The sequence below is a fragment of the Chamaea fasciata genome, unplaced genomic scaffold (assembly GCF_029207755.1).
Source record: "Chamaea fasciata isolate MVZ Bird 193981 ecotype frontalis unplaced genomic scaffold, bChaFas1.0.hap1 SCAF_12, whole genome shotgun sequence".
Lineage (NCBI taxonomy): Eukaryota > Metazoa > Chordata > Aves > Passeriformes > Sylviidae > Chamaea > Chamaea fasciata.
In genome coordinates, this window is record NW_027094097.1 from 19,666,744 (window position 1) to 19,694,519 (window position 27,776).

Sequence of the window (27,776 nt, forward strand, 5' to 3'; positions counted from 1 at the left end):
ACCTCCCTTTTTGCCGCCCTGCTGTCCTGTGCCCTGAGAGCGGGCTGGGCAGCAGGGCCGGTGGCTGGACATGGGGTGTGTGGGAGGGAGAAACAGGAGAGTTTTCCTTGGAGAAACCTGCTCAGATGCTGTGTTGAGTGTGGGTTTTTTGCCTTGTTTTCTTCACAATGTAAGATGAGGCTTTTGTCTGCATCATGATGATAGGACCTCCAGCTTCCTTCCCAGAGCAAGCTGTGATGAGTCCTGATCTCCATGTACCCTCTTCCCAAGCCAGCCAGACGACCTCTTTCCAGATCTCTCTTTTCACCCAAGAGCTGGTATCACAGTGGTGGCTCTGAAGCTGTCTTACAAAATGAGACTTTGCAAAGTGGCTGTCTCTTCTTCCTAGCATAGAAAATGGCTTGTTTTTCAGGTGCCACCACGTACTTGGGAGAAGTATTACGTCCCACCAGGGTTGGAGGGAGTCACCTTTTTCATGGACTTAGGGTACACTCCCCTCGAAACTGAGAAGGTAAGAGGGAATCTGTCTCACTCCCACTTTTCCAGTGTGGCAAGCAGGGCTGTAGCTCCCAGTCCCACTGGTGGCCCTCAGCATTGCCCACAGCGGGGCCTCACATCCCTCCGGACCCATCGCAAAGTGCTGCTGAAGCAACTGGTTGTTAGAGAGGCTGTGCAGGACATGTTGTAGGGCTGCCCAAGGACGCTGTGCAGCACCGATGGAGGGCATTGCTCCCCTTGGACCTCATCAGGTGGTCCTTAGGAAATTTTTGCTGGAGCACGTTGAGAAAGCAGCATAGAAATCAGAGCGGGGTGGGGAAAACCTCAGGAGTCAGATGAGCTGGGCTGGAATCCTTCCCTGAGCTCCAAGAGCTCTGGCTCTGAGTCGCCTCCTTTTCTAAAAGCAGTAAGAAATGCTTTTTAAGGGCAAGTTGTGCATCAGAGAGAATTTCTACTGCCAGGACACATCCCAGTTCACTTTAATGTAGTGTATTAATTAATGCATTGATCTGCGAGTATGGGAGAAGATTTTCCCCATGGTGTTCCCTCCACTGGTCACTGGCATGGATACAAGATGAGATTAGGATGATTCTGGCTGTATTTGAGGAACAGCCCCCTCTGGCTACAGCTGCACTTTGCTCCAAGAAGCTCTTCTGCATCCAATTCCATGCTCAACACCTCAATCTCTCCTGTCCTCCGTCCAGGTTTTCAGTATCCTGCCGGTGTCGGGTGTGCTGCAGCCAGGAGAGACACAGCAGGCCTCCTTCACCTTCTTTGGCCTTCTCGACACCATCGCTCGTGTCACGGCGCTGTGCCACGTGGAGGGAGGCCCCACCTACAAGGTGAAGCTGACCGGGGAGGCCTCACGTGTCAGCTACTTGCTGAGCTCCCGGGAGGTTGACTGCGGCTTACAGGTACCCCACATGTCCCCTGGCACAGCTCCCTGCCCTGCAACCACGGCCAGCGGGTTCCTGCCCGCCTCAGTCCAGGCCTCCCTCCCCTTCCCAGCCCCTTTGTTGGCCTGCGGCTTGGAAGTACAACCTTTGAGGGACAAATCCGGCATTCAAGCTGGCTTCAAATGGTCATCTCCAAGCCTCCCCAAAATGTTGAGAAAGGTACCCTGAGAAACACTGCCTCCTGGGGCAGGCAGGGTCCCAGTGGGGATGCTCTGAGGGACATGTCCCTGAGACATCCCTCTGCTGATCCATTCCCAAAGCCTGACCTCCAAGGAGATGCTCTTGTATAAAGCTCTTGCTTAACCCACACAATAATCAGGGGAAGAATTTGGGCTTCCAGTCACTACAGTTGCAGAGACTGTCCCAGAAGAATCCCCACTTCACTCTCTTTCAGTTGAAAGCCCACAGATATTTTCAGCTGCTGGCCCTGTCTGTGTTACAAGGAAGTCTCCTTGTTGCATGCATGTTGCTTGCCAATACTTGCGTGCAGGTGCCTTTTCTTCTGGAATGCCTGTCTTAGAAATGCACTGACTTTTAGATACAATTCAATGGGGACAAAGTCATCGAAGCAAAAGAAAACTGTTCATTAGTAACAATTCAGCTGAGCCGGGTGTGTCTCCCTCCCCGAGAGCCGGGAGCTCAGCACACACACCCCTTTCACCAAAACGGCTTCTTTTATCCCTTTTTTACCCGGCCAGGGTGGTCCCTGTCCTCCTTCCCATTGGATGGTACTCGGGAACTTCCATTCTCTCTGACCGCCAACTCTTCTGTCCCCTCCCCTCTCATCCTACTGCCTTTCAGTCAGGTCTTCAACCCTGCCCCTCTCCCAGCTCACAGCAACACCCAACAACAGGACCTGAACAAATCCAAACAATCCAAACAACAACACGCAAGAACCAACAACTTCCTTTCTTTAACCTCCTAACTCTTGGATTCATCTCACGCACCTCAGTGCCACCTCCTTTGTTTCTCCTGGCAGCTGGTGACCCCTGAGAGCACAGAGGGCCTGTGTCCCCTGGTTCATTTATTACTGGCCCTCACGTGGTCGTCACCACATGTCTGTGTGCTGCCAGAGCTCCCTGGTCCTGTGCAGGTGCCCTGTGCCTGGGGCTTGCCCAGCTTCCCAAGGGCCCGTATCTCCTCCCTGGTCCCTGCTCCCAGGTCTGCTTTCAACCCCGGGAGAGAGGAAGGAAATTCCCAGCCGCAGGCCTGGGTCTGTAACTTCCTGCTCCTGTGCTTTCTCTCCAGATGTTTAATGAAATTCATCACACCACGGTCACCCTGGAGAACACCTGCAATATGGAATTCAACTGGGTGCTAAACCCTAGCACTGCAGACCAGGATCTGCCTGGTGTGTTTCTGGTCAAGCCCACCGCAGTAAGTAGCACAAGTGACTCACCCCAGCCCTGTGTCGGGTGGCCCAGGAGAGCGTTAAAGGGAAAAAAGAGGGGGCGGGGGGGGAAAGGGACAAAAAAGTCAGAGGGGAATACCCCAAACCCAGCCATGAGAGAGAGAAGGGTGTGAGCGATTTCTGCTGGGGGCAGAGAAGGTCAGACAAGTGCTGTCCTGATAGACTCCCCCACGGCCTTGGCTGGCGGGTGGCTCTGCTGTCTCACGGCAGACAGCGGCGGAAGGCACAAGTGTGTTGGTCACTGTCCCGTCCCGCTGTAAGGGGAGCAGAGGAGAATTCTTTTTGATAGATTTCTCGGGCGAAAATAAGGCACAAAGGCAGCAAATATTACATCTGGAAATTGGTAAAGAAAGGGTACGGCCCCGACCAGAAGGGGACAGAAAAGAGAGCAGAGAGAGACAATGGGAAACAGAGGGAGTAACAGAAGCCAGGGACAGAGCGGTACCGCTGGAAGCCTGGGGCGCTGTGTCGGCGTCCTGCTCGGCGGCTGGAGCAGGAGCCCGTGTGCGGCCAGCGCCCCGAGCGTGCTGCCGCGGCGGGCTGGGCGCGCTCCGCGCCCGCGGCAGGCGCGGCGGTCCCGCGGGCTGCGGCGTCCGGGCTCCGCAGCTGCGGCTGGGCACGGCCGGCGCGGCGGCTGCTCCCGCGGGGCAACGGCGGAGCGCTGCGGGGCCGTGGCCGGCGGGGAAGCGGCGACAGCGGGGTAGGCAGGCGGGGAAGGAGCGGCTCTGCAGGGAGCCGGGCCCTCCAGGTGCTCCCGGCACGACCACAACCAAAAATGGCGGGGGGAAACCGGCAGCGTTAACTGCTTTTGTGCGCCGAGATTCCTCCCGTAATTCAGCCCTTTTGGGAAGACTTAGTCAGACGGGCAAAGTTTGCCCGGGCTTCGCGGTCTGCCCTCCCCCAAGGGAGAGGTCGCTTGCAGCCCCCCCGAGACGGGGCCTGCCTGCATCTTCTCCTTGCAACCTCCTCCACGCCTGGAGTGTGTTAAGGCTCCCAACGCGACTGCAGCCCCTGTAGTAATTTTTCACCCCGTGTCAGAAAATGGATTTATAACATACGGTGAGGCACAAATAAAACTGGAATTGGTTCCCCACTGCGGCGGTGCGTGTCCTCCCACGGCCGGCTAGCCCCGACACGCCTCCACACGATCTATAGAAATGTGGGGTCTTGGCTGCCGACCTGCCCTGCCACGTTGGGAATGCGGAGGAAGAAAGACGGGACTCTCAAGAGGCCTGACTGCAAATTGGGTTTATTGGTAGGAAGGAGGGAGCCCTCAGCCTGCGACCGGTGCTTCAGGGAGACCCTGAATCTCAGGAGGGAGAGGGTTTTATACAGTGGCTGGAAACTCAGGGTGGCTACACGTGCAACCAGTGGGGTATAACTGGGGAGTGTCTACTGACGTAACAAGCATTAACATTAAATACCAATGATCCGAAGGAAGGAGGGGAAAGCTTCCAATCCAGCCAGTCGCCAGAGATCTCCCTTCGAAGCTTCTGGACCCGGGGGACAGGCCCTGGGTGACTGGCAGGGTGGGAGGGTTTCCCGACGAATGGTGGACAGGTAACCAAGGCGGGAAAGGTGAACCAAACAGGGGTTGTATGTGGGGCAGGCTGAGGGAGAAGCTTACAATTTGTAACAAAAAGGACCTAAAAATACAACGGCACTGAACCAGGGTACAAAGAACAACTATCTTACATTAAAACTCATGATAAAAACCACACCACCGCACCTCACAGTCACTCTGGGGACCCCGACGGCTGAGATGTCAGGCTGCTGGCGCTGGAGCGTTTCTGAGGGTCGCCTTACCCAGGCTGTGTGATCACACAGGACATTGTCCTTTGCCCTGCCTCCCCGTTGCCAGGGCTAAGAACCACTTACATAGCCCTTCAGTAGGCGTGCTGGTCCCTGCCTCCTGCAGCTTTGTGCTGTGCAGAGGCTTTGTGGGGCAGTGAGGGGGCCGGGGAGCAGCGGGGCTGGAGGAGCGATGAGAAAAATTTGCAGCGTCATCCCACCATTTGTCCAAGCTTCTCAGTCCTGCCTGGGTGTCTTTGAGCCGAAGCAGCACTCCTGCCTTTGTCCCTCCTTGCAGTGGGAAGAGGGAGCCGATTTGCTTTCCCATTTCTTCATGCCTGTCCTACAAGGGATGGGAGGAGCTGCTGGCCCTGCTGAGTGCGGGGACTTCTCTTCCATAGCAAAAAAAGCCTTTTCTTGTTGAGGCGGGCTCTTGCTGGCAGAGGGCGAACCCCATGAGCAGCAGAGCTGTGCTCACATCACATCAGGCTGTGCTGGGGCTGCAGGCAGATGAGCTCTTGGGAGGACACACTGCACCCCCGGGTCAGTGGCTCGATCTTTTGGGCACAAGGAAGGTAGGAGGTGTGAGAAGCAAAGCCCACTCATCAGTTAAAATTTCAAGAAAATTTAGTGTGAGACAATAGGGGCCAAAGTCAATAAAGCAGAAGGAACAGCACTGCCTGCTTAGCCACACTAGCTGCAGCCAGAGGCACACACCAGTCAACACAACACCCCTTCTATACCCGGGGTATTGCATCAGCCCAATCCGTATTTACAAGCAGTTCTTTGTATTCCAACGTTTTAACAGAGTTCCTTCTCCGTCCGGCCTTTTTGGAGCATATGCGGTTGTCCTAGTCCTGGTCCTTTGTTACTTTTTGACACATTCAACAGGCTTCAATTCCTTCATTGGCTAAATGTTAATATTACAACAATTCTTCACCAGCATTGGTATCACAACAAAAGAATTGAATTAAAAGAACTCTAAACTTTAGCAAAACTTCTTTTACAAAAGTCAACATTATAAAACATACAGTGTTTACTCTAACAGTTGCAAAAGCCAACACTGTAATGTATTTATCATGATGGTGGTGTGGTTTGATGGCTTCTTCTAGATGAGAACCTGTCTTCTCAGCCTGTCTGTCCCCTGAACCATTCCCCATCAAACTCTGATGCATTCCCTCTCTCTTCTGTCCCTGCAGGGCTCCATTGCACCAGGCGAGACGCAAGAGCTGAATTTTTCTTACGTGCCAGGATTACCAGGAGCTTTCAGCAGGACTTACCACCTCAAAGTGGGTGACCTGGAGCCAGAAAGTATCCGTCTGAAAGGAGAAGCATCCTTTCCCGTGTTTAGTGTGAACCTGCCCTGGAACATCAAAGGTGGGTACTGGCTGTCTGCCTCCAGGAGGGGCCCCTCTGGTTTTGTTCCCTACCATATGCCCACGGGGCAGCTCGTGCCCACCTCCAGCAAGCCTGGAGGGTTGCAGGACTCCCAGACCAACTCAAGCTCTCTGGTTGCTTCATGAGTCTTGAGCAAGGATCCCATGTGGGCTCTGTCCCAGAAACCATCCTGCAGAGCTTGCCAGCACATCTGGCAGGGTTCTGAAGGGTGATGGCTAGACTGAAAGGCTTGGGAAAGCTCTAGGAGAGGCTGGCAGGGCTTCTGGCAGGCTCGGATTTGTGTGACATTGCAGGGGATGAGATGCTCCTCTGTGGGGAGGCAGATGGGTGAGGATGCAGAGAGGAGCAGCAGCAGCATCCACTTTCCATAGATGGCTTGAGGGATTTCTTTCTGGAAGGAACCAGTGTTGGGAGGCAGGGACTTCCCAGCTTTAATGGGATTGGCACTTTGCTCACACTTCTCTTTGTGGATGTTTTCTTCCTTCAGGAAATGAAAAGTATGAGGAGCCATTGGAACGGCATGTAAAACAGCAGCAACAACAACGTCAAAGGAAAGAATCAGTTGTTGTGACGAAGACTCAGAGCCCGAAGACTAAGACCTCGAAGTCTCAGCCCCCAGTGACTCCGACCTCAAAGACTCAGACCTCGAAGTCTCAGCCCCCAGTGACTCCGACCTCAAAGACTCAGACCTCGAAGACTCGGAATCCGAAGACTGAGAACCAGAAGCCCGGCTTGCTTGGCTCTGGCGATACAGTAAGAACAGCTGCAGCCCAGTTTGGCACATGCCACCCTCTCTGTGTCACCTGAGCCCCTTGCAGCCCACAGCAGCTTCCTGGTGCCCTGATGGCATTTGGGACCTCCCTGCCCACTTTACAGCCATGTGTCACCTCAGCATTGCCCCTAGGGCTGCCACTCTGGTCATGGTCTCTTCTGGTGTTGCACCAGCTTCCTGGCTACCCCAGGGAGAGATCCTGAAGGCCATGCTCAAGGGATGGAGTTGATGGCGCTTTGAAGGAGATGCAGGTCATTTCTGGGGAGTTTGCTGGTCCCAACCCAAGCCCTGTCAGATTTACAGACCTGTACAGTAGGTGCCTGACTGTGCCCTGGGACTGTGCTGGCCGTGCTCATCTCCACGAGGCACCAGCTTCCAAGCTGTGCCTTTCAAGGCACAAGGCTTCCAAGGCTTTCCCGGTTCCCTTTCAAGACAGCTTTTGTCCAAGCTGCCTTGGTACTGGCTGGGGGCAAGCAAGGATCTGGAGCTCTGGAAGGTTCCTGGCTTGTCTGTCTGCCCGGCCAGATCAGCTTTGCCAACAGTGGCTGGGCAGGCAAAGATGTGGGAGTGACTTCCCTGGAGATGAGGTCCTGGCTAAGAGCAGGCGGTGTCACGGACATTGAGCAGCCAGACAGGAGGACCCCACAGCCCCTCTCAACAGCAGCAGGGTGGGATCCTTTCTCAGGTGCAAGCTGGGCCTTGGGAAGGACCTTTGCTAAGCAGCCACTGTCTTCCCTTTTCTCAGACAGACACCCAGGCGCAGATAAAGATGGCAGAGAAGGCTGGTTTGGAGGTGCAGCAAAAGCTCTCATCCCATCTCCCGAAGAGCGGGTTTCCTGACAAGGAGCTGCTCCAGAGTCTTATCAAGTGAGTAAGGATTCCCATCCCCATCTTCAGGTGCCCCGTGGGGAACATCCAGCAATGTCTCCTTCTCCTGAGAGCTCCTTGTGTCTGCACAGCTGGGGAATAGCCGGGGACTTCAGAAAGGGTCTGGTCCCGGTGGCTGACAGGCTACATCTGAGCAGAGGAGTGTCCTCCCTTCCCCAGCACCACGCTGAGCTTTGGACTGCTCGGCTCCCCACAGGTGTGGGGTTCTGTCCCTGCAGCTGAGGGGACCCAGCACAGACCTTCAAGCCCTTCCAGGCCACATAACTTCTGTCCCTGCTGACTAGCTCTAAAAGAGACAACTCCCAGCTGATGTCTTGGTTCCAGCTAACAGAGCACACGAGACGAACGGAGAAGGGAACTGCACATGTCAGCAAACACTTTAAAATGCAGACTCAGATGGCTCGAATCCTGGTGGGGTGGCAGGGCTTATCTAGGTTCCTTGGTCTGTTCCCTTTGCGCCATCATGATGCAGCACAAGCACAGGAGGCTTCCATTCAGGAGGAAGATGCTCTGCAGAACAGATCATGTGATCTGGTTGCAGAACAATGAAGATTTCCGGTGCGGGCAAATCTTTCTTCTAGGCCCTGAGGCAATTTCAGGCTCAGGCTGTACACGAGGCTAAGCAGTTTCATTGAGACCAGTGGAGGCCCAGTGTACTCACCTCTACTGGCTTTTCATGGCAGAGGAGCTGCGACCAGTGTCCATTTTAAACTAATTTTAGTTTCAGCTACCATGGGTAGCTGATAAAACCTAGGACCTGCACTCCTCCTGATTTCCCAAAGTCATTGCCAGGTGATCAGGCCTCGGGTTTCGTATGCTTGAGCTGAGTTTTTACAGCAATGAATACAGAATTATCCCCTTTATTTGTGTCTTCCATCCACTGAAGCTGTAGCCAGGCTGTGGTTTAAGGACTGTCCTTACTCCTTCTTCCAGCATTGAGCCGCTTGAGTATGTCCTGGACCTGGGGTCTGTATTTAAGGGCTGCACTGAGAGACGCACTCTGGAGATCACCAACCCTGGGGAGATGCTTTTGTCCTTCCGGATGGATGTGTCTGTCCTGCAGGACACAGGTAAGCAGTGCTGGAGACACTTCCTGTGGGCTTGAAGAAGGTGTCTCAGACAGATTAGCTTAAACCACTGAACTTGGGGAGGTTTTTGAGCTTTTTCTTCTCAGTGGCCCTGCTGGGAGCTTCAGAGTCTCAATTCTCCTGGCCAGCCATGCCCAGGGGCCTGGCCTGCCTGTGACTGCCCTAACGCTTCAGTGCAGGGGCCAGATGGGCTCATCAGCCCGGTCACCTCTCAGCATCTTCTGCCCTTGGCTCCCACCAGCATGAAGTTTCTTTGGGCACTCTGTGGGCTTGTTTTGTGAACCAGTGGGGTCTGCTGTGTTTTGGAAGTGCTTTGTTTGGAGTTCACGCCGTCACCGCACTTGTGTTAAGCCTTTATTGAGGAAACAGCCTGTCGGATCCTCTGGTGGATGAAAAGAGGCTTCCAAAAGAGGCCTTGAGGCAAGGCTGTGCTTCCATCACACAGAGGCTCGCTGTGTCTGAGGGCTGTTCACCGGTGCCCTCTTTTACGTTTTTGTCCAGGTCACCGCACGGCAGGGGCGTTTTCCCAGACCTCTCAGCCAGGACACCTGTAGGGCCTTAAACATGCTTGTGACACATTTCATGTTTCTTGTGTATCTCAACTGCTTTGTTTTCATCTGTTCAAGGTTTCAGTGTGGACCTGGACCAAATGGAGGACCTGCCTCCCAGGCACACTGTGACATTTGAAGTGTGCTTTGAAAGTGCTTGCCGCCCACAGGGTGACGTGGATGTGCTGCTGCCCATCAAGGTACCACAGCTCTTGGGGCAGGCAGCAGGCTGGGCACCGCAGCAGCTGTCACCTGCACCCTCCGCTGAATTCTCTGTCCTTCTCCAGGTAGAAAAAGGCCCCAGGTCTCACATCCGCCTCCATGCCGCTGTCGTTGAACTGTCACTCAGACTTTCAAAGAACACTCTGAAGTTCTCGGATACCCTCGTTGGGCAGTGCCAGACTGAGACAGTCCGGCTCTACAACTGGTTCCATGTCCCCTGCACTTGGTTTATTACTGGCATCCAGCCTGTAATGGAGGTAAAGCACGGGCAACATTGAACACGTAACTTCTTGGTTGGGTTTTCTTTGTGTCTCTTGCCCTTTCTACTCCTGTGGCTGCCTGAGCACTTGGGTCTACAGCGTGTTTGAGGAAGCTTCTGAGGGTCAGATCAAGGCTGGTTTGCCTGGACCTGTTCCATTAGCTGATGCTTTGCTTTTCTAGCACCTTCACCCATTCGCCCTCCTCTGAGGACTCTAGTTCCCTCTCTGCCTGCCCTGTCTACAGGTTTTCCCTCCAGCTCTAGGCTATGGGGGCCACGCTTGTTTTGGCTGTGGGTGCTCTCAGCACCGTATCAGTGTCTCAGAGCACTGCAGGAACTGAGGCTCTGTCCTCGCAGACCCAGGAGACCTGACAGGATTTGTTTCTGTGCCCAGAGCAATCAACGCAAACGCAGGACACCAGCCCTACCTCAGAAGAAGCAGGCACTGGAGGATGAGCCCTGTCCCTTTGAAGTGATGCCCTGCAAAGGAACCCTTGATGCAGGAAGCTGGCAGGACTTGAAAATCCGGTTTACACCGAAGGAGGAGGTGAGATTGGCAGGTGTCAGCCCAGGAGGCCGAAAGGAGGGCCTGGTGCCGAGAGTGTGCTCTGAGCTCTGCCTTGGCAGGGAGCTTTCTGCAGGCCCCGTACTCAGCTACTCAGCGTGGCTCAGTTCACCCCACAGAGCATTGCCGTGAGATGTGCTTTGAAATGCCCACAGGGAGCTTGCACAGAGAGCATCGGGGCTCTGTGGCTGCCTCTCGGCACACGGGAGGGATGCGCCCAACTCCCCTCAGCCTCCCCCTTGCCCGGCTGTATTTGCAGCTGCGACACTCGGTGCAGAGCAGCTGCACACTCGCAGAGGATAATCCTGGAATGGTCAGTCTAGGCTCATCCTGCTGCAGAACTGACAGACAAAACAGCCACCAGACACCTTCCTGGGCACAGCAGGACAGTCACCTGTAGTGCTGTGCTTCCAGCAGTCCCTGGGGCTCTGGCCTGCCTGCACATTCCCATGCAGCTGGGGATTCAACTTAAAGGATGGAGCGTTCCCAAAAGTAGTTTGCCTGTGGCCGCTGGGTCTTGGAAACTGACGGCCTGTACCGGTATGGACACAAGTGCTTCTGTGCCTGCAGGCAGTCCCAGGGATCTTTTAATTGCTCCAGAGACATAACCATCTTGTGTCTGGCTTTGACCAGAGCCAGACACTAAGCAGAGAAGATGATCCTTATTTCTAGCCGGTGAGAGCTCATTTGCCTCTCTCCTGGAGCTGGCGTTTGCCTGATGCAGCAGTGCCAGGACTGTGTCTGGACACTGTAACCCCGAGGGCCCTTCTCATGAGCACTGCGCTCCTGCATGGCTAGGTGAAAACATCTGACAGTCCATTGTAGATCCATCTGATACCCAAATACCCAGTTACAGTGCACACCAGGATTCCTCCCAGTTACTCAGCCCCAGGCTACTACAGACGCTGTAGTCCCTGGCGTCAGTAAATACCTGGTGGTTTCCATTCACCTTGGAGGGACTGGTAACACCCTGACCTTGGAGAAAGCGTTGTATCTGGGGTCCCGTCACCTGGGACTTCATGGATGAGTTTTCTTCACTTTTCTCTTTTCAGAGGTCTTACAAGAATAAGCTGAAGCTTAAAATTTGTGAGAGCAGCAATTGCTTAATGCTGCACCTGTCAGGACAAGGTCTGGAGCCACGGCTGGAGTTCAGCCCCCCAGCACTAGAGATGGGATGGGTGCTGGTGGACAGCGATGGAGTGCAGGCCACAGTGGTGGTGAAGAACCCATGCAACTTCCCCATTGAGTTTTACTCCCTGGATTTTGATGAGCAGTACCTTGAGGAGGAGAAGGTGAGAAGGCAGGTCTGGTCCCCATGTACATGCTGCCCAAGCTTCACAGCACTCCAGCATTCCCAGGCTTGTTCCAGGGAGACGGAGGCAATCCCCAGGGAAAGCCAACTCTGCTGACATGCTGTGGGAGGACTTCAATAGTTTGTGTTGTTGGGAGGAAGAGAGGAGACAGAAAACGGGTTTGTTGAGCGTGTGTGATGAAAGGCCAGAGAAGGAATCTTGCGGATGGTTTCTCTTCCCTGCGCACACAGATCCTGCGGACGGCAGTGGGGTCTGAGTACCAGAAGAAGTTTCTAATGCCTCCCCGTGCCGTGGGCGAGACGCTGCCCCCAGAGCTGCTGGAGTACTATGAAGCACAGAAGAGGCTGAATGCACAACAGGAAGAGGTCAAGGCCATGGCAGAGGCTGAGGCTGAGGCTGAGGCCATGGGCAAGACAGAACCAGGTCAGGAAAACAGTGAGGGTTTGGCAGTGTCTGTTTTGACTGTGGTCGCAGCAGGGAGTCCAGCCCATATACCCTGAACTCTGTCACCTTCAGGGAAAGCCCATGCTTTTAAAAACTGCCTGTTCCCCAGCTTGGTGGAGGAACTCTTGGGTGAAGGACTGGGGCATCCTCTACCAACCCTGAGTGTAGCCAAAGCAAGCTCCTATCTGCCTGCCATAGACTGGGGAAATAATCGGGATATTCCACAAAGACTAGGATTGGATGAGTTCTTCAGCCAGTAGAACCAGGTCTAATATCACTGGCTCTTTTATATTTGCACTTTCCTAGCAACAAAAGAACAAGCTCATGTTGCTTTCACCAAGTCTCCTTTTCCGGGATCTGAGCAGATTGGGAGGATGATGAGGATCAAAGGTAGGCAGGAGGCTGACCTTTTCTCCTGGTTTTTCACTGCAGCACATCACAGGGCTGTCCCATTCTATCCTGAGGCCATGGTGAAGGCGACTGGGAATCCTGTCTCTCGAGCTGTCATTCGCCACCTGGGCATTGACCAGTCTTCAGAGAGGTGTGAAGCACAGCAGGACAAAGGGATTGTTGTCATTGTCCACGGGCCACCCCTGGCAGGTATGTGAGCTGCAGCCCTGGGCTGCAGGGAGAGGGGCAAGCAGGAGAAATACATCCTGGTGGACCTTGGTGCTTAAGGCAAAGACCTCAGCCGAACAGGAGGTGGAGATGATCCTCCTGGCTCTAGAATTCAGAGCTGGTAACCACACTCCAGCTGCCTCCCTCATGGCCTCCCCTGGAGGGACACTTGATTTCCCCCTGTTCTTTTAACTTTGAAATCTTGTTGGAGATTTTTCCAGGGCCTGTCCCTGTAATGCCTCATGTGCACGTGTCACCAAGCAGTCCTCCTCTCTCTCTCAGGAAAGACAGAGATAGCGGCGGCCCTGTGTCACCATTACGACGCTGCTCCCTTGTCCCTTGACACCGTGGTGAAAGAGGCCATTGCCAATGATGGCAGCCAGGCAGGGCTCCGTGCCCGGGAGCTTTGCACCGAGGCTGCCATGGAGCTGAAAAGCAAAAACAAAGGTAATGCTGGTGAGGAGAAATGCCAGACCCAGAGCCAGTGCTTGAGAAACCCACCATGACTGTCCACTTCTGCTCACTCAGAGCAGCAGTTTTTCAGTCCTTGGGTCTCTTAGGGAACATGGGTGAAGTGCATCTCTGGCTGGTCTTCAAAAAATAAAAAATCAATTTTAAGGGCTCAGTCGGGGATTCTTTGACATCCCCCTTTGCTTGCCATGCTTGGCACATGTTCATTTTTCTAAGGGTGGTGAAGCATGCCCGTCTCTTTCCCAAATATTTTCTATTTCCTCAAAGCTGAATCAAGCTTGCTTCTCATGGGCAGCAGGCAGAACTGCTGCCCACTTTACCAAGGAAAAAGCCTTCTGAAGTGGCTCATTACGCACAAGAGGACTGGCTATGAGTGTAACCTTGCGAACAAGAGGAAGGGAAGGACAGCCTCCCAGAGGAATTTCCAATCAGAGACGTGCTCCAAATGAGCTCTTGTCTCCCGAGATTTACCTGTGCTCACTGTCAGGTTACACAGCTCGTGTATGTTGGGCTGTTCTCCATGTGAGACCAGAGACTTTTAGGAAGCTTACTGGGCAGCTGGTAGCCTGAGCTCTGCAGGGTGAGGCCAGACCTGCCACAGTGCAGGGGGAAGTTTTGCATTGCTCACTTTTGAAGCTGGCTGGGTTGGGAGCTGGCGGAAGGAAAAGGAGTCTGTGTCCCAGCAGGGTTTTCCCACAAGGAGCATTTAGCTTCAGCAGAGACGGCTGGTGCAAGCGGGGCAGGGCTGCAAGTCTCCACATGAGAATGCAGGATGGGTGCAGTGTATGGAAACAATGGTCCTGGAGGACAAATCCTTGGCTTGATCCATGGGGAACTCCTGTGCAAGCAGTGTCACCTGCATGCACAGTTGTTAGGAGGGACGTAGTGCTGGCTTTAAAATCAAGTATGGGATAGCGTGCTGGTAAGAGAAGCAGGGAGGGAGCTGCTTCTGAGTGTTGCCAGTGCCCAGCAGACTGGGGAAGAAGTGCCAGGTTCCTTCCAGGGTCCAAGGCTGTGCCCATTGTGGTGAAAGGTGCCTACTTGCTTTTCAAAGCCCTCCTGAACCATGTGTCCCCTATGCAGCTAAAAAGCGTCAGCACGCCATTCCGGCCAAGAGAAGGCAAGCCTCCCAGGAGAAAACGAACAAGAATTCCAAAGGCAAGAGCGCACCAGCACAAAAGAAGACGGAGCCAGCCAGCACACCCGAGGTAAACACGATCTGCCTGGGTTGGTGCCTGGGACCTTTGCATTGTCTGTGAGATGGGCAGGGGCTGCTTACGGTGGAGGCTCTGTGCCAGCCAGGGCCTGGTATGTGGATCCATTGCACCAGGAGTTTGCAGGCTTGGGTCTCTGCTGGCCAGGGGATGGGTCCTCCAGGACCATCCCCTGGAGCCCCCAGCCTGCACTGCAGGGTTGTTCTAGTCTCCACTAGTGAGGAACCCCAGCTGCAAGCCCAGCAGTGGGAGTTGTTCAGGGCTTTCCAGCAGGGTGTATTTTCCTTACAATGGTCCACATTACAGTTCACAGTTTCCACTGCTCCTGCACCGCAGCAGCTGAACATCACCAGCAGTTGTGGGGAAGAGCTGAACTGCCTGAGCTGTGTGCTGCCCGAGGACCTGCTGGTGGAGATCCTCTGTGAGAGGCTGAAGGTATGTGGGGTGGGGAAAAGGAGACATTCCTGCTCCGGAGAACAGGCAGTGAGGTACAACTCGGAGAGGAGGAGGAGGAGGAGGTCTGTACATGCTCTTGGAGGATCCTGGCCTGTGTGCAGGGAACCTTGGGGGAAGCTGCAGATGCCCTTAGTTGGCAGAGCCTAACGACAGACACAAGCTGCTCTTAGCTAATGCACCTGGAACAAGGACAGCTGGTGCCCTGTGACATCTGGGTTTACTGTCCAGCTGTGAGCCCCCTGTGTGCAATGGCTGACTTACTCTTCCCTGTATTTGCAGCACGAAGATTGCTACAAGGGAGTGGTCTTTGATGGCTTGGAGAGCCTCTTTGCAAGAAGCCTGGAATCTTCTCTGCTCTGTATACTCAGAGCTGTCAAGAATCGCCATTATATCTACATGGTGAATGTGCATCAGGATTATGCTTCTTGGAAAGCCAAGAAGGAAGCTGAAACACAGAGGAAGGAGGATGAAAGACAGAGGGAAGGTGAGATATGTCTGTCCCTCTCAAATCTTCTCTCTCAAGCCCTCAGACTTATCTCTGTGTGTCTGGGTTTGCAGCAGAGCTTGTAAGAAGTGTTTTTATTCATCTTTCCACCTTCTGCCTCTGTAACCACACTCATCTCAGAGTTGCAGGAGACTGGAGGCTTTAAGACACCTTAATCTCTAACGTTAAAGCTTGGGCACAAGTTCAAGCTCTTGTAGCTCAGTGACAAACAACTGTCCTCAGCCCTGGTGCACTTAAGCCAGGAAAAGCGCAGGAACTCACTGCCTGGCCATAGTTCGGGGGATTGTCTGAGTTTTGGAGCAGGGATATGAGCTCCCCAATGTCTCCTGGTGTGACAGGCTGGGTTGGGAAAAGCTGTGAGTCCTTGCAGCTGACCCAAAGCACCCAGCTGTGCTTGCTGTCACTCATGGTTTCTGCTCTGGTTTGTGCTAAAGAACTGCAGCGGGAAGAAGCTCTTCAGAGGAACAGAGAACGTGCCTTGAGAATGGATGAGGAAGAGTATGACGCCCTCCCTGAGGAGGAGAAAGCTGCCGTGGATAAAATAATACAGGAATTGAACCATATGCGGAGGGAGAGGTGAGTAAGCCTTCCACGGGTTCCTGCTCGGGGTAGTGTCCCCGGAGGGTTTCCCTGCTCCAAGGACTCTGAGCTCAGACATGTTTGATAGCAAAGGCCAGAAGCAACACAGGGATGGCCACTCTTAGCTGCCTGGCTCCCAAGGGAGGAAGGACCTTCTTCTGCTGAGATAGAACATCTTCTTCTCCATGGTGAGCCCTCCCAGCTTAGATGCTGCCTGCAGGGAGCTGGGCTCTGGGCTTGCCTTGGCACTGCCTGTAGAAGTGTCTTTAAGTCCATGATGTTGATTCACACCTTCTTCATCATCTCCCTTCTTCACCAAAACAGTGGGATTGTGGTATGGGCAGGTGGGGGGCACAGACAAACCCTTGGTTTGGGTCCTGGTGCTGCTACAGTTGAAGTCCTTGCAATGCTGATGTGCCAGGGATCCTTATGTTGGGACACCACCCATGAAAGCTCGTGTCCTTTAGGCACCCCTTCAGCTGCAGCAGGAGACAAGCACAGGAGAAGCTCAAAGAAGGCAGCCCAGCTCAGGACACATAGGAAAAGTGTGGAACTGGGAGGGGAGGCTGCTTAAAGCAAGCCTGTGTATCAGGACTTCTTTCAGCCCAGGCTGAAGTTGATTTCATGCGGAGGAGATGGACAAGGCTGCTTCCAATTGTTTCCATGGCAGAGAACACCAGTTTGCCTTGGTCACAGCTGGGTTCCAGCTGGAAACCTGGCTGACAAGAGCCTGTCTTGCAGGAGAGGAGTTCCTGCAGCCTTTGCTTTCTGACTGATAGGATTATTCTCATTAAGGAGCAGGCTGTGCCCAGGGAGGAGGGGGCTGATTGAGTCGAGAAAGAATGGCAGAAGGGATAAGGAGATGTTAGCAGGTTGTGATCTGGTTTAAACTGGGAAATCAAGAGACGAAGGGAGTTCTCAGGCATCTGTGCAGAGAGCTGGTGGCTCAGCCTTTGGCAAGTGGGCTAGAGGTGTTTGGGTGTGCCTTAAGAGGGAGGTTGCACAGTTAAGACCTTATGATGGCAAGGCTTAGGTTCAGCGGGTCCTGGAGGTCCCCTTCCACCATTCCCCTCCCTTGGGATGTTCCAGGCCTCTGTGGGTTGAGGAAAATTCACAGAAATGGTCTTGCAGTTCTGCCTGGCCTCAGGGTCAAGGAATAAAGTGCAGGGCCAGCCAGGACTAGCGAGCCCAGGTTTCTGGTGGTGACTCTTAGCAATGTTTTCTCTTTTGTTTCCTGAAGGGAGCAGCAGCTGCTGGCTCAAAAGCTTGAGGAGGAGGCAAAAGCCTTAGAGGAGGAAGAGAGACAGAAGGAGGAAGAGAGGCGGAAGGAGAAAGAAAAGCAGAAGAAGGGCAAGCAGCCTACAAAACCAGAGAAGGGGAAAACCAAAGCCCCAGAGACGAAGGAAGCCAAAGCCCCAGAGAAGAAGGAAAGCAAAACCCCTGAGAAGGGAGAAGCCAAAGCCCCAAAGAAGGGAGAGGCCAAAGCCCCAGAGCAGGAGGAAACCAAAGCCCCAGAGCAGGAAGAAACAGAAATCTCAGAGGACCCAGCTGAGATGGAGAAGAACTTGATCCTGAGGTTTCAGATCCATGAGTTTTCACAGCAGAACGTCGCACAGGTTTTCTCCTACTGGGACAGGGTTCAGGGTACCGTGGAGTTACCTGTGATGAAAAATGGAAACAAGGCACTGCCTTCAGCTGAAAACAAAGGTCAGGAGACCAGTAAGCCTCAGGAGAAAGTGGAGAAGAAGAAGCCCGCACAAAAACACAGACGCCAAAGCCATCCTCAGTCACCTCGGCTGAAGACTCAAGGCCAAGTTGCAGGAGAGGCAGTCAGAGTCGGGGTGCCGTGCCTGGACATCCAGTTCACAGATCCAAAGGCCATGTTTACAGAGATCCTGAGCAGTGGGAGGCTGCCAACGGAAGACGAGGTAAAACCCTGCAAGGCTCAGATCTTGAGCTTGCCGTGGTCTTGGGCCCTGGAGCATTGTGTCCTCCCAGGGGATAATGGCACAGAGCCTTTTCCAGGCGCCTGATGATGTTCCATAATGACTCTGTAAGTATCTGTGTGGATGGGGAGGTCATCACCATCCCTCAGATGGGCAGAAAGTGGAAGTGCTCTGTGTACAAGTATCCCATCTGTTCAGAGTTTCCCAGCCTGGAAATCATTATAAACGGTCCCGGGACAGGGCAGCTCATGGTCATTGTTTTTTCAGCTGAGACACTCAGGAGAGATTTCTCTGCTGGTCCTGCTTGTAGCTCTTGCCTCTGCTCTGGAGCCTGCTCACCCCACTGGGCATAACAAAGCGTTTGTACTTCATGATTTTGTAAATCAAAAACCCCATTGCCAAAAGCTCGGTGCCTTTAAAGAAGGAATTGTGAGGATGAAGGTGACAGAAGTATAAACAAGATTTTTCTCTTCTGTTTTAGATGCTGAGACATCTGGGACTGCATCCTGAGGGGCCTCCGCTGCCCCCTGCGTTTGTCCTCTCCGTAGTCAACTACCCAGAGGAGCGCTTGGGCTCCGCAGAGCACGTGGAGCTCTTCACCATTGAGGCACCGGGAGGTGCTGCTATGGAAGATGATCTGGTGGGTGCTCCAGTGGTGCTGGCACTGAAGGTGCCAGGGCAGAGGGCAGGCTAGATGAGGGCATGGGGGACAGGTTGGATGGAGAAGGATCGTTGTGGAGAGGGAGTGAAGATGTGGTGGGGCCATGTGTCAGCAGGTCTCCTTTCTGTCAGGTATGGGAAAAAAGAGACAGCTCTGCTGGGGACAGAGCAGTTCTGTAAGACAAGTGGGAGGAGATCACTTCGAACCAGCAACTCCCCTTGAGGAGACAGTCCTGAGTCTGAGAAGGGGGGTCCCAGGCAAAACAAACACCAATAAGGAAGACCAAGTCCATGGGCATGTGGACTTATTTATTCGTTCTTCCATTGGTTAAAAAACTCCATTTTTGCTTTCCAGGATGGGGATGTCTCAGGGCTCACCTCTCTCTCCCTTTTCTCTCTCCCCTTAGGCCAAGGCCCGAGATGTGAAGGGAAGTTCTGCTGAAGGCCAACCAAAGACGGATAAAGAGGCCAGCAGAGACAGCTCTCTAAAGGACAGCCAGGTCTCCACACAGAGAACAGAACATCTCCGGGATTCCTCCACAACCAGACCCAAAAGTACACTGAAAAGTGCCTCAATCCCCACAGAATTCCTCAGGTGAGCTGCACGGGGGGAGGTGATGCCTCTGCTTCTTGGCCCTCTTGCCAAACAAGGTCCATCGTCCCCAGCTCCACAGCGACCCTGTGCCAGTGCCTCCATGGGATGGCGAGCGCACCCTCCTTGTTTGATTTGCTCCTTAGCAATGTCTGAAGCCTCCTCTTTAATTGCCAGGCTGAAACGGTACCGGTGGATAGTGCCTGCCCACGGTGAGGTGGAACTGAAGGTCCACTTCTCCACCCAAAAGCCATGGAAGTTTGAGCAGACACTGAGGTTTGAGCTGGTGGGCACAAAGCGCCAGTACGAGCTGCCCTGCAGTGTCACCGGCCTGTACCCCAGCATCAGCCAGGACCCACGGTAAGGCTGGCCCCCGGCAGCCTCCCACGCTGCTGCCCCTGAACTCACAGCAGGGCTGCCCCTTGGGGCTTCTGGCCTGGGCACATCGTGCTGCCTGAGGTCGTCCAGCATCTCTTCCTTCCTGTGCTGGGAGCTGGGAAGGCAGGTGGTACCTCAGCCACCAGGAAGGGGTATGGTTTTCTGACTACATTTCCTATTTGGAGCATCTCATAGCTCCTCCTTCTCCGCTTTCTCTGCCCAGGCTGGTGTTTCCACAGTGGAGGAAGACCATGGAGGCAGATGAAATCATCTTCAAAGAATACGTTGAGAGCACAAAGCAATTCCACTTTGGACCGCTGCTGTGTGGGAAATCAAGAGAGTGGTATGTGCTCCCTGCTGGGCCTTGTACTTTCCTGGACACGCTTGGAGAGCCATGCTGTCCTGGTGGCACAATCCAGGGCAGTCCCGGCCAGAGTCCTGGGAGACACGGGTTTGCAGGGCCACGGGTGTGTGAACTTGAGCAGATAAGGGGCACGTGAGCCTTGGAGGAGCTGCTCTGCCTACCCAGTGGGTGCCTTGGTGGCTGCCTCGGTGGCCAGAGCCACATGCTGCTGCCAGTCCAAAGGTGACCTGGGGGCAACTCCTGTCCCCCTCTACATCCCAGTTCAGCCCTTAGGAAATGAACTTTCTGGTGGTTTTTGAAGTGCTTTGAGCTCTGCAGGTAGCCTGATTGAGCAATTATTCCGTGGACAGTTTTTCAAACCTTTCATTAATCTGTAATTATTAGTAAGATTTTATGGCTGACCTGCCAATGGGTGTCAGGGGGAGCGTAGAGCAGGAATTACATCTTCCTGTAATGACATTGCATCCTCACTGCTGGATGAAGTCCACCTAAACACGTTGTCATTGAAGCTATTGCATATTTCTACTTCTACGGTCACTTCTTAAAAAATAATATTTAACATTAAATTCTTGTCCCCATGGGATCTCTGGAAGACTAGGTCAATTTTGACAACCCAAGGAAATGAAATCGAAATAGTTTAAAATACAGACAATCTTTAGACAGGTTGATGGATGATCTGGGATTTCTGTTTGCCTCTTTAACCCTTTCACTCCAAAGTCATTTCCACACCTGAGAGAAGGGTTATTTTTTATCTTTTGGCATTCCTCTTGGGAATTGATGCTTTATATTTCTTTCTCAGACTTTGAGCTAACCCATGAAATCCAAAGCAGTTGCATGACTTCTATGAAAGAGATCAGCTAAACTCTTTTTCCAAAAGCTTTTCTTTATACCATGCAGGGAAAGAAAGAAGGGGAAAGAACCCATGCGCCTGGTCTCCTGTTATTTTTCTAGGCACCTTTGAATGTACATTGTATTAAAAACCCTTGAAGTGGCCTGAGCATCATCAGGCTTCAGGGGTGGAGGCACCGGGTACAGGGAAAGGCACCAAAGTAAGGCAAGGATGAGTACATGCTCATGCCCCTGACTGGGATCCATTTCCCTCACTTGTTTGTTAGAGCAGGATCTCCCAGCACCGCTTCCTTGGGTGCCCACGGTGCTTTCCTCCATGTGCGGCACAGGCAACAGTTTCCTCTGCAGCCTTTTCCCCTTTTGTGGACAGGTACAAGGCCCAGAACAGTCACAGCAACAAGGAGACTATAAACATCCTCAACAACTCCCCCACGGACGTAGAGGTCCAGTTCACCTTTGAGAAGGACATGAAATCAGATACATTCCTTTTGGACCCTCCCAGCATGACCCTGAGGCCAGCGGAGAAGCGGGTAGGTGAAGGGCAGGTAGAGCAGGCACCGCAGAAGTGCCCAGGGGCTGCTCCTCCTGCTCACACGCAGTGCTCTTTCTATTTCTTTCTGTGGGGCTGGGTGCAGGAGCTGACCATTTGGGCATACCCCAGTTCCCCTGGCTTCCTGGAAGACAGATTGATCTGCTGCATTGCGAAGAACCCGGAGCCAGTGGTCTTCAGCCTGTGCTGCCACGGGGTGCACGTGAAGCTGGACGTCAGCCCCCTGGAGCTGTCCTTTGACAAGCTCCGTCTGCACAGGTCAGTCATCCCACAAGCACTCCAAGACTGGTGACAAAGAGAAAACCTTTAACTCTGGTTTCCAGGGCATGGAGCTGCTCCAAGGGCCGTGGATGGAGCTGCATTCAGTGGTGAGGCTGGTGTGACCATCCAGCAGCTGATGCCAGGTGCCTTCCTGTCTCTGCAGGACTGACAGCAGGACCTTGGTCCTGAAAAACGACACCCTACTGCCCATGGCCTGGCAGCTGCGTGGGCTGGATGACCTTGTTGAGGACTTCTCTGTGTCACAAGATAGAGGCATCATTGCTCCCCGCTCAGAATTTGAAGTGACACTGAATTTCAAGGCCAGGCAGATTGGCAGCATTAAAAAGATCCTGCGACTTGAGGTGAGAGGGACTGTGCCCTGCCTGGCAGAGCAGCCGTGCGCTCTTAGGGACAGAGTCAGGAAGAGCTGCACCTGACAGACACAAGGGTGCTGTGACCCCAAATTCTGCCTCTACACAGCGTTTGCCAGAACGTGCAGTGCATCCACATCCCCCCAGATAACCAGACGCTGCGTCCTGAGCCTGTACCACAACCACCTTGTCCCTGTGAGTGGCTGAAGGTTGTTGTTTGGTTGTACAGACTGCAGCGTGATCTCTACATTCCTCCTGGACTTTGTCTGAACCTTCTGCATAGTGCAACAAACTCTCCCCCTGGGATTTTGTTCCCCATGCTTTAGGGGCTGCATTTCCGAGAGAGTGCTAGGTGGTGGCAGAGGGTTGTCAATGGCACCTGCTCTGAGACACCTCACACTTCTTGTGGTTGTTCTTACATCCCTGTGCCTCTCAAGGATGCTTTAGAAGCATCATTCCCTGCTGTAGGAGTGCAGAGTTGGGCTGATAGGGTTTTTTACTGCAGCTGAATCCCACTGGGGCAGCCCACGAGGTGAACAGGTTAGCAAAGCTTGGGAGTCCACCGACGCTTGTGAAGCCTGGGAGGCCATAGGGGAAGCAGCCAGCAGAGACAAGGACTTAGAGGCTGTCTACCAAAAGAATGATCTGAACAGTGTTTGTTTCTTGCTGCCCCAGGTTTCAGACACAGAAAACATCCTGGGGATTGTTCAGGCTGAAAACATCAAAATCTCTGCAAAGGTCTATGATGTTTCTCTGAGGATCGACATGCCTGAAGGTCAGTGGACGCCTCCCAAACAAAGCAGTCCAGGTGCACTGCATTACCTTGGGGGGCGGGCGACCAAAGCGCATGGGATGGGATGGGATGGGATGGGATGGGATGGGATGGGATGGGATGGGATGGGATGGGATGGGATGGGATGGGATGGGATGGGATGGGATGGGATGGGATAGCATGCAAGGATGGCATGGATACATGAAGCACATACCCTGCAAGTGGTGTGGAATAATGCATTGTCAGGGCATTGACAGCCTTAAGTCTCTCCCCTCTGAACTTTGAAGTGTGCAGCTTCATGTGCAGATTGGATTTGGGGGGCTTTGAAACAACAGTGACGTGAACAGGCAGTTGGCAACTCCCACGGGCTCAGCACAGCATATAAAGTAATTTCCTTAGCTACTAATCTTGCAGATATTTTGAGTAAGAAGAGAAAGGGCAGACAAATAGCTGGAAAATACTGTCAAGAAGGGAAACTTGCTGGAAAGGGTTTTGTGTCAAGACCTCCACGTAGTTTGTGACCTGGCGTGTTCTGCAGCTGATAAATACCATTTCTGACCTGGCTCTGCGGGTTTTCTGCAGGTCCAGATGGAAGCTTGGAATTTGGAACCATTAATGTCCTGGATAAGGTGAAGAAAGTCCTGAGTCTAAAGAACAAAGGGGTATATGACATTGAGTACAGGTGAGTCCAGCTGCCTGGTAGTGAGCATTTCTTCAGATTCCCAGGCCTGCATTCTCCCTCTGTCAATGGCTAGAACCTGTTTTCATGCTGGCTACCTCATGGGAAATACAAAACCTGGACTCTCTAATCTCAACTATTTTACTAGAGAATCCAGCCACAAACCAGCAATTCTTCACAGCTCAGCACGAACCCAAAGGAGAGCCCCAAAAATTTCAGCCACTGAAATGATGAGATTCATTGCTTTTCTTTGATGGTCACTTCCTTTCTCTTTCTGAGACTCTGTAAAGAAGTGAATGAAAAATTTTGGTGTCAAGGTTTCATGCCTTAACCTTGTGATTGTCTGCACTCTCTGTCAAGATCCAGGATTCTCTGAGCAGAGCTGAACTCTCCCTTTTTTTTGTTTTTTTCTGGTCCTATGCAAAGTCCTGGCCGTGCTGGTGGTGCCTGTACTTTTAACTGCAGAGATCTCCATTCCTTCCCTTTCTCCCCAGCTTCACGCTGAAGGGTGCAGGTGCCAGCATGCAAGACTTGGCATCCCACTTCAGCGTTGAGCCTCGGTCAGGCGTGCTGACTGCCTCCCAGCCTGGTGTGAATATTGAGATGCTCTTCCACCCCACAAGTGAAATCTTCCTCAAGAACAAACCCATCCTGTACTGCCAGGTGAGCTGCTTGGGCCAGGCTGTGTTACCACTCGACATTTTGGGAGTGTAAACGGGATAGGTGTCGAATGGAAGGAGTGCTTTAACTGGAGAATCCTCTCTCCTACGTACACAAACAAAGTCTTTCAAAACCATTTGGGAGGCTTCTTAAGTGGAGCTGAGCATCTGACTCTGGAGGCGGTGCTTAAACAGGGAGGGGTAAACTGATGGAGGCCTGGGGTGGAGACTGGGGACTGGGGTAGAGGCTGGCCTCTTTGCTGTGTTTACCACCCCTTCCTGTGGACACAGGTGATAGACGGCAGCTCAGGGGAAGGAGGCCAGACTGTTGCCGAGATCCCACTGAGGGTGTCGGCGAGAGCTGTGTACAGCAAGTACAGCATTGAGCCCGCCTCACCCATCGACTTCGGTGCCATGCTCGAGGGCACCAAGAAGACCCAGACTGTCATTCTGGAGAACAAAGGCATGCTCAGCTTCGAATTCTACATCCACCGAGCACCCGAGGATGCATCTGCATGGGAAAGCCAAAGGTACGAGAAGCCCTGCACCACCTTTCCTGTCTGAGGAGGCACCAGCCCATGGCTGGTATGTGGCAGGCAGCCAGGAGACCTGGGCTGTCGTCCGTTTGCATCCCTGGCTTGGGGAGAGGGAGCAAAAAAACGCCGCAGTGTCCCCAGGTGTAGTACAAAGCTGGTGATAGAGCTTCTGTCCAGCAATGGGTGCTGCACTCAGGGAGCCATCAGGAGCAGGAAGGCTTCCCTCCGTGTGGAGGAAGGCCAGCTTTGGCCTCAGAGAAAGGCAGGGGAGCTCAGCATGACAGATACCTCTGCTTTCTCCTCTCAGTTCAATGCAAGAGGAATCTGCTCCATCAGCTGCAGAGGACTCCACGGAAAGGAAATCGAGCTCCTTGACACAGGTGGGTGACTCCTGCTCCCCGACAGTGCTGCTGCTGCAGAGGGATGTGAGAAGATGCTGCTGTGCCCTGGCTGGGGGCTCATGGCTATAGGGCGGGACATGGTCTACAGGATGGAACCCAGGATCTGCTCAGTCCCACTGACACTCCTGTACTTTGGCTCTGACCTGGACTTGTGGGATCAACAGGGGGGAGCAGGTCCTGTGTTTGGTCGCTGCTAGCCAGCATAGGTCTGTGAACACCACAGAAGTAAAAACACGCCTCAGTGAACTCCCAGTCCGCAGAGCTCAGACAACATTGCTTTTTCTTCTTCTAAGTCACTTACCTTTCTCCTGTCCTTTCTCACAGCTATTTCTGCTCTCCTGTGTTACCTCTGGAGGCTGAAGGATCACAGCTACCACCTTCATTCTTTACACTCAAACTCCTTTCTCTCTGCTACTTGGGACAGGCTTGCAGCTCCTCTTGGCTTGTTGGTCTCAGCCTGGGGCTGCCCTTGGGCCATGGAGTCATCCTTCCCTGCCCTGGGACTGGGGTGCTTGGGCCCAGCTGGAGGCCAAGGCGGGACACACTCTTTGCTGGGGTGCTCAAGGCACAGCTGTTAGCCATCAGCCTCTCCTGGAACTTTTTCTGCAGGGTCCCCTCAGTCTTGGCATGTTCACGGTGTCCCCTTGCTCCGGCTCCATCAGTCCGTGGGGCCAGCAGAAGATCACAGTGGAATGCCTGGCAGGGCAGGAGGGGACGTGTGAGGAGCAGCTCTACATTGACATCACGGGCAGAGACCCCAGGGACAATCCCCTTGGCATTCCCTTTACCCTGACTGCCGAGTCCTGCCTCCCAGGTACGTACTGCCCACAGGTTCCCTTGGTCACACCTGCTGCTGATCAGCACCTAAACTTGCTGCTTGGGTAGAGAGGCACGCCAGCCCTGGTGTCCCACCTTAGAATCCTCAGAGGTTCCAGCCCTCTTCAAGTCCACCAGCAGACTCATCCTTCCCAGGCTGAGAGGGATGCATGGAAGGATAAAAGGAAAGCAGCGCTCTCTAAGACCGAGGTTGACTGAGCTCCATCCTCAAAGCCAGCTCCCCCACCCAAGGCTGGGTTTAGCAGTCACCCAGGGCAGAAAGGGTGACTGAGAGGAAAAGCCTCCTGAGAGGCCAGCAGGGTCCAGATAAATTCATCAGCGAGGCTTCTCCTCCATGCTCATCCCTCTGGTCTATCCACAGGACTCGTTGAGGATGTCCTGTCAATCTTTGAGAAGTACCCGATCTGCCGCAGCACTGACCTCAGCCGCAAGCTGCGGTCAGTGGAAGGCGTGGGCTTGTTCATCAGAGACGAGAACAAATTCATCTTCAACAAGGTTCTGGTTGCGCAAGAAGCTGAAGCTCATTTCAGTATCTACAATGCAAGCAGCCTGCCATGTGATGTGGTGCTCTCCATCAGACCCCTGTGTGGAAAGGTAAGAACAGGAGGCCAAGGTGATGGTGTCCCTCTAAAGGCAGTGTGAGAGTCCGTTCTGTTCTCCAGATGCATTGCTTCCTGGGGCCCAGACTAGTCTAGCTCAGTGCAGGTCAAACTGCAGGGGAGAGCAGCAGAGCCAGGGAAGAGTTGTGTTGAGTTTTGCATGTCTCGGGCAAGGTTCTGGCTCACACCTCTGGGTCTTCGGTGGGAGAAGCGAATCCTTCTGAACCTCTCCTGGAAGCACACTCAGAGAGGGGCTGTTATGAACTGACATGCCAGGGCTCAAAGGAGGCATTTCCTCAGGCTCCCTGGCTTTTCCTTCACTTTGAAGGCCAGTTCCAGGTTATTTGCAGGGTTTTCCAAGCAGTGCCCACCTCCCATGTATGCTGGGGCAGCGGCCAGGGCTCAAAACACAGAATGCTTTAGCACAAGGTCAGCGTTCCCTGGGAGGGAGGGAGCCTGCCCAGGGAAACAGGGAGGAGGACACACTGCCTGGGGCTGTTCTCAGTAATGCATTTATGAATAAAACTGTGTCGTGTTGAAAGGTCTTTTCTCCTAACACTGCTCTCTGCGTTCCCCCAAGGATGAAAGCCCTGTCAACAACGTTTTCAAGTTGCATCCGGTCAAGATGTCCATTCAGGGCTCATCCTGTGCTGTTGCTACGGTGACCTTCACCCCACCAGATGAGCAGACCTACGACTGCACTTTCAAGGCTTCCCTTGTCATCCCAGAAGGGTAACTGACTGTGAAATACTGGGGAAGGCTTCAGTGATAGCTCCCTCTCCACTGGGCAGGCACAGGCCTCCTGTTATGTTAGCTCTAATGCTTTCAGTAGCCATAGGCAGAGTACTTGGCATGAGATGATCTGGGAGGCAGTAACTGTTAGAGAAAGCCAAAAAATGAGACTGATGGTTTATCCTTTATGAGGAATTATGAAGACAGGGAAATATTAGGTAGCCAGCTGAAAGTTACTGAGATGTGCTGCAGCTGACTTGGGGATTTCCAGGGACAAAGGCTTAGATGAAGCAGTTCCTGTGCCAGCAGGTCAGCAGTCACAATTTCCTGTGTACCTGTAAAATTAAGTGCTCCTCTGATCACTGTGATTCCCTGGTATTCATTAAGCTATTTTATGTAAGGGACTGGAGCTGGTATGAAAGAGAAGCACAGTTCCTCTGCCCTGGGACCTGTGTAGTGCAGCTTTGACCTGCCCTTCCTCAACCTTTTAGTGGCTGAATTGGAGCAAGAGAAGTCTAATTGCTAATATGCAATTGCTTTCTTACTCTGCTTGGAAATGATCTTTACTGATGGTGACAATGATTTATTTTTGCC

At 53.2% G+C, this 27,776-nt stretch overlaps 1 protein-coding gene across 1 annotated transcript in view; it reads left to right on the top strand.

Moving 5' to 3' along the window:
* LOC136296087 (hydrocephalus-inducing protein-like) overlaps positions 1-27,776 on the top strand; it is a 73,148-nt gene that overhangs the window by 37,151 nt on the left and 8,221 nt on the right. Inside the window, exons 24-60 of the mRNA XM_066194910.1 lie at positions 413-511; positions 1,203-1,412; positions 2,703-2,831; positions 5,856-6,033; positions 6,542-6,672; positions 6,751-6,807; positions 7,572-7,693; positions 8,648-8,784; positions 9,429-9,550; positions 9,638-9,829; positions 10,226-10,378; positions 11,449-11,688; positions 11,940-12,132; positions 12,586-12,753; positions 13,054-13,227; positions 14,326-14,435; positions 14,730-14,891; positions 15,192-15,396; positions 15,852-15,993; positions 17,237-17,273; positions 17,310-17,402; positions 17,475-17,924; positions 18,424-18,582; positions 19,010-19,197; positions 19,372-19,554; positions 19,796-19,915; positions 21,156-21,315; positions 21,421-21,593; positions 21,760-21,958; positions 22,643-22,742; positions 23,322-23,421; positions 23,913-24,081; positions 24,369-24,607; positions 24,921-24,993; positions 25,624-25,828; positions 26,213-26,445; positions 27,031-27,182. Coding sequence (XP_066051007.1) covers positions 413-511; positions 1,203-1,412; positions 2,703-2,831; positions 5,856-6,033; positions 6,542-6,672; positions 6,751-6,807; positions 7,572-7,693; positions 8,648-8,784; positions 9,429-9,550; positions 9,638-9,829; positions 10,226-10,378; positions 11,449-11,688; positions 11,940-12,132; positions 12,586-12,753; positions 13,054-13,227; positions 14,326-14,435; positions 14,730-14,891; positions 15,192-15,396; positions 15,852-15,993; positions 17,237-17,273; positions 17,310-17,402; positions 17,475-17,924; positions 18,424-18,582; positions 19,010-19,197; positions 19,372-19,554; positions 19,796-19,915; positions 21,156-21,315; positions 21,421-21,593; positions 21,760-21,958; positions 22,643-22,742; positions 23,322-23,421; positions 23,913-24,081; positions 24,369-24,607; positions 24,921-24,993; positions 25,624-25,828; positions 26,213-26,445; positions 27,031-27,182 — 5,957 coding nt within the window. The remainder of the gene's footprint in view (positions 1-412; positions 512-1,202; positions 1,413-2,702; positions 2,832-5,855; positions 6,034-6,541; positions 6,673-6,750; positions 6,808-7,571; positions 7,694-8,647; positions 8,785-9,428; positions 9,551-9,637; positions 9,830-10,225; positions 10,379-11,448; positions 11,689-11,939; positions 12,133-12,585; positions 12,754-13,053; positions 13,228-14,325; positions 14,436-14,729; positions 14,892-15,191; positions 15,397-15,851; positions 15,994-17,236; positions 17,274-17,309; positions 17,403-17,474; positions 17,925-18,423; positions 18,583-19,009; positions 19,198-19,371; positions 19,555-19,795; positions 19,916-21,155; positions 21,316-21,420; positions 21,594-21,759; positions 21,959-22,642; positions 22,743-23,321; positions 23,422-23,912; positions 24,082-24,368; positions 24,608-24,920; positions 24,994-25,623; positions 25,829-26,212; positions 26,446-27,030; positions 27,183-27,776) is intronic.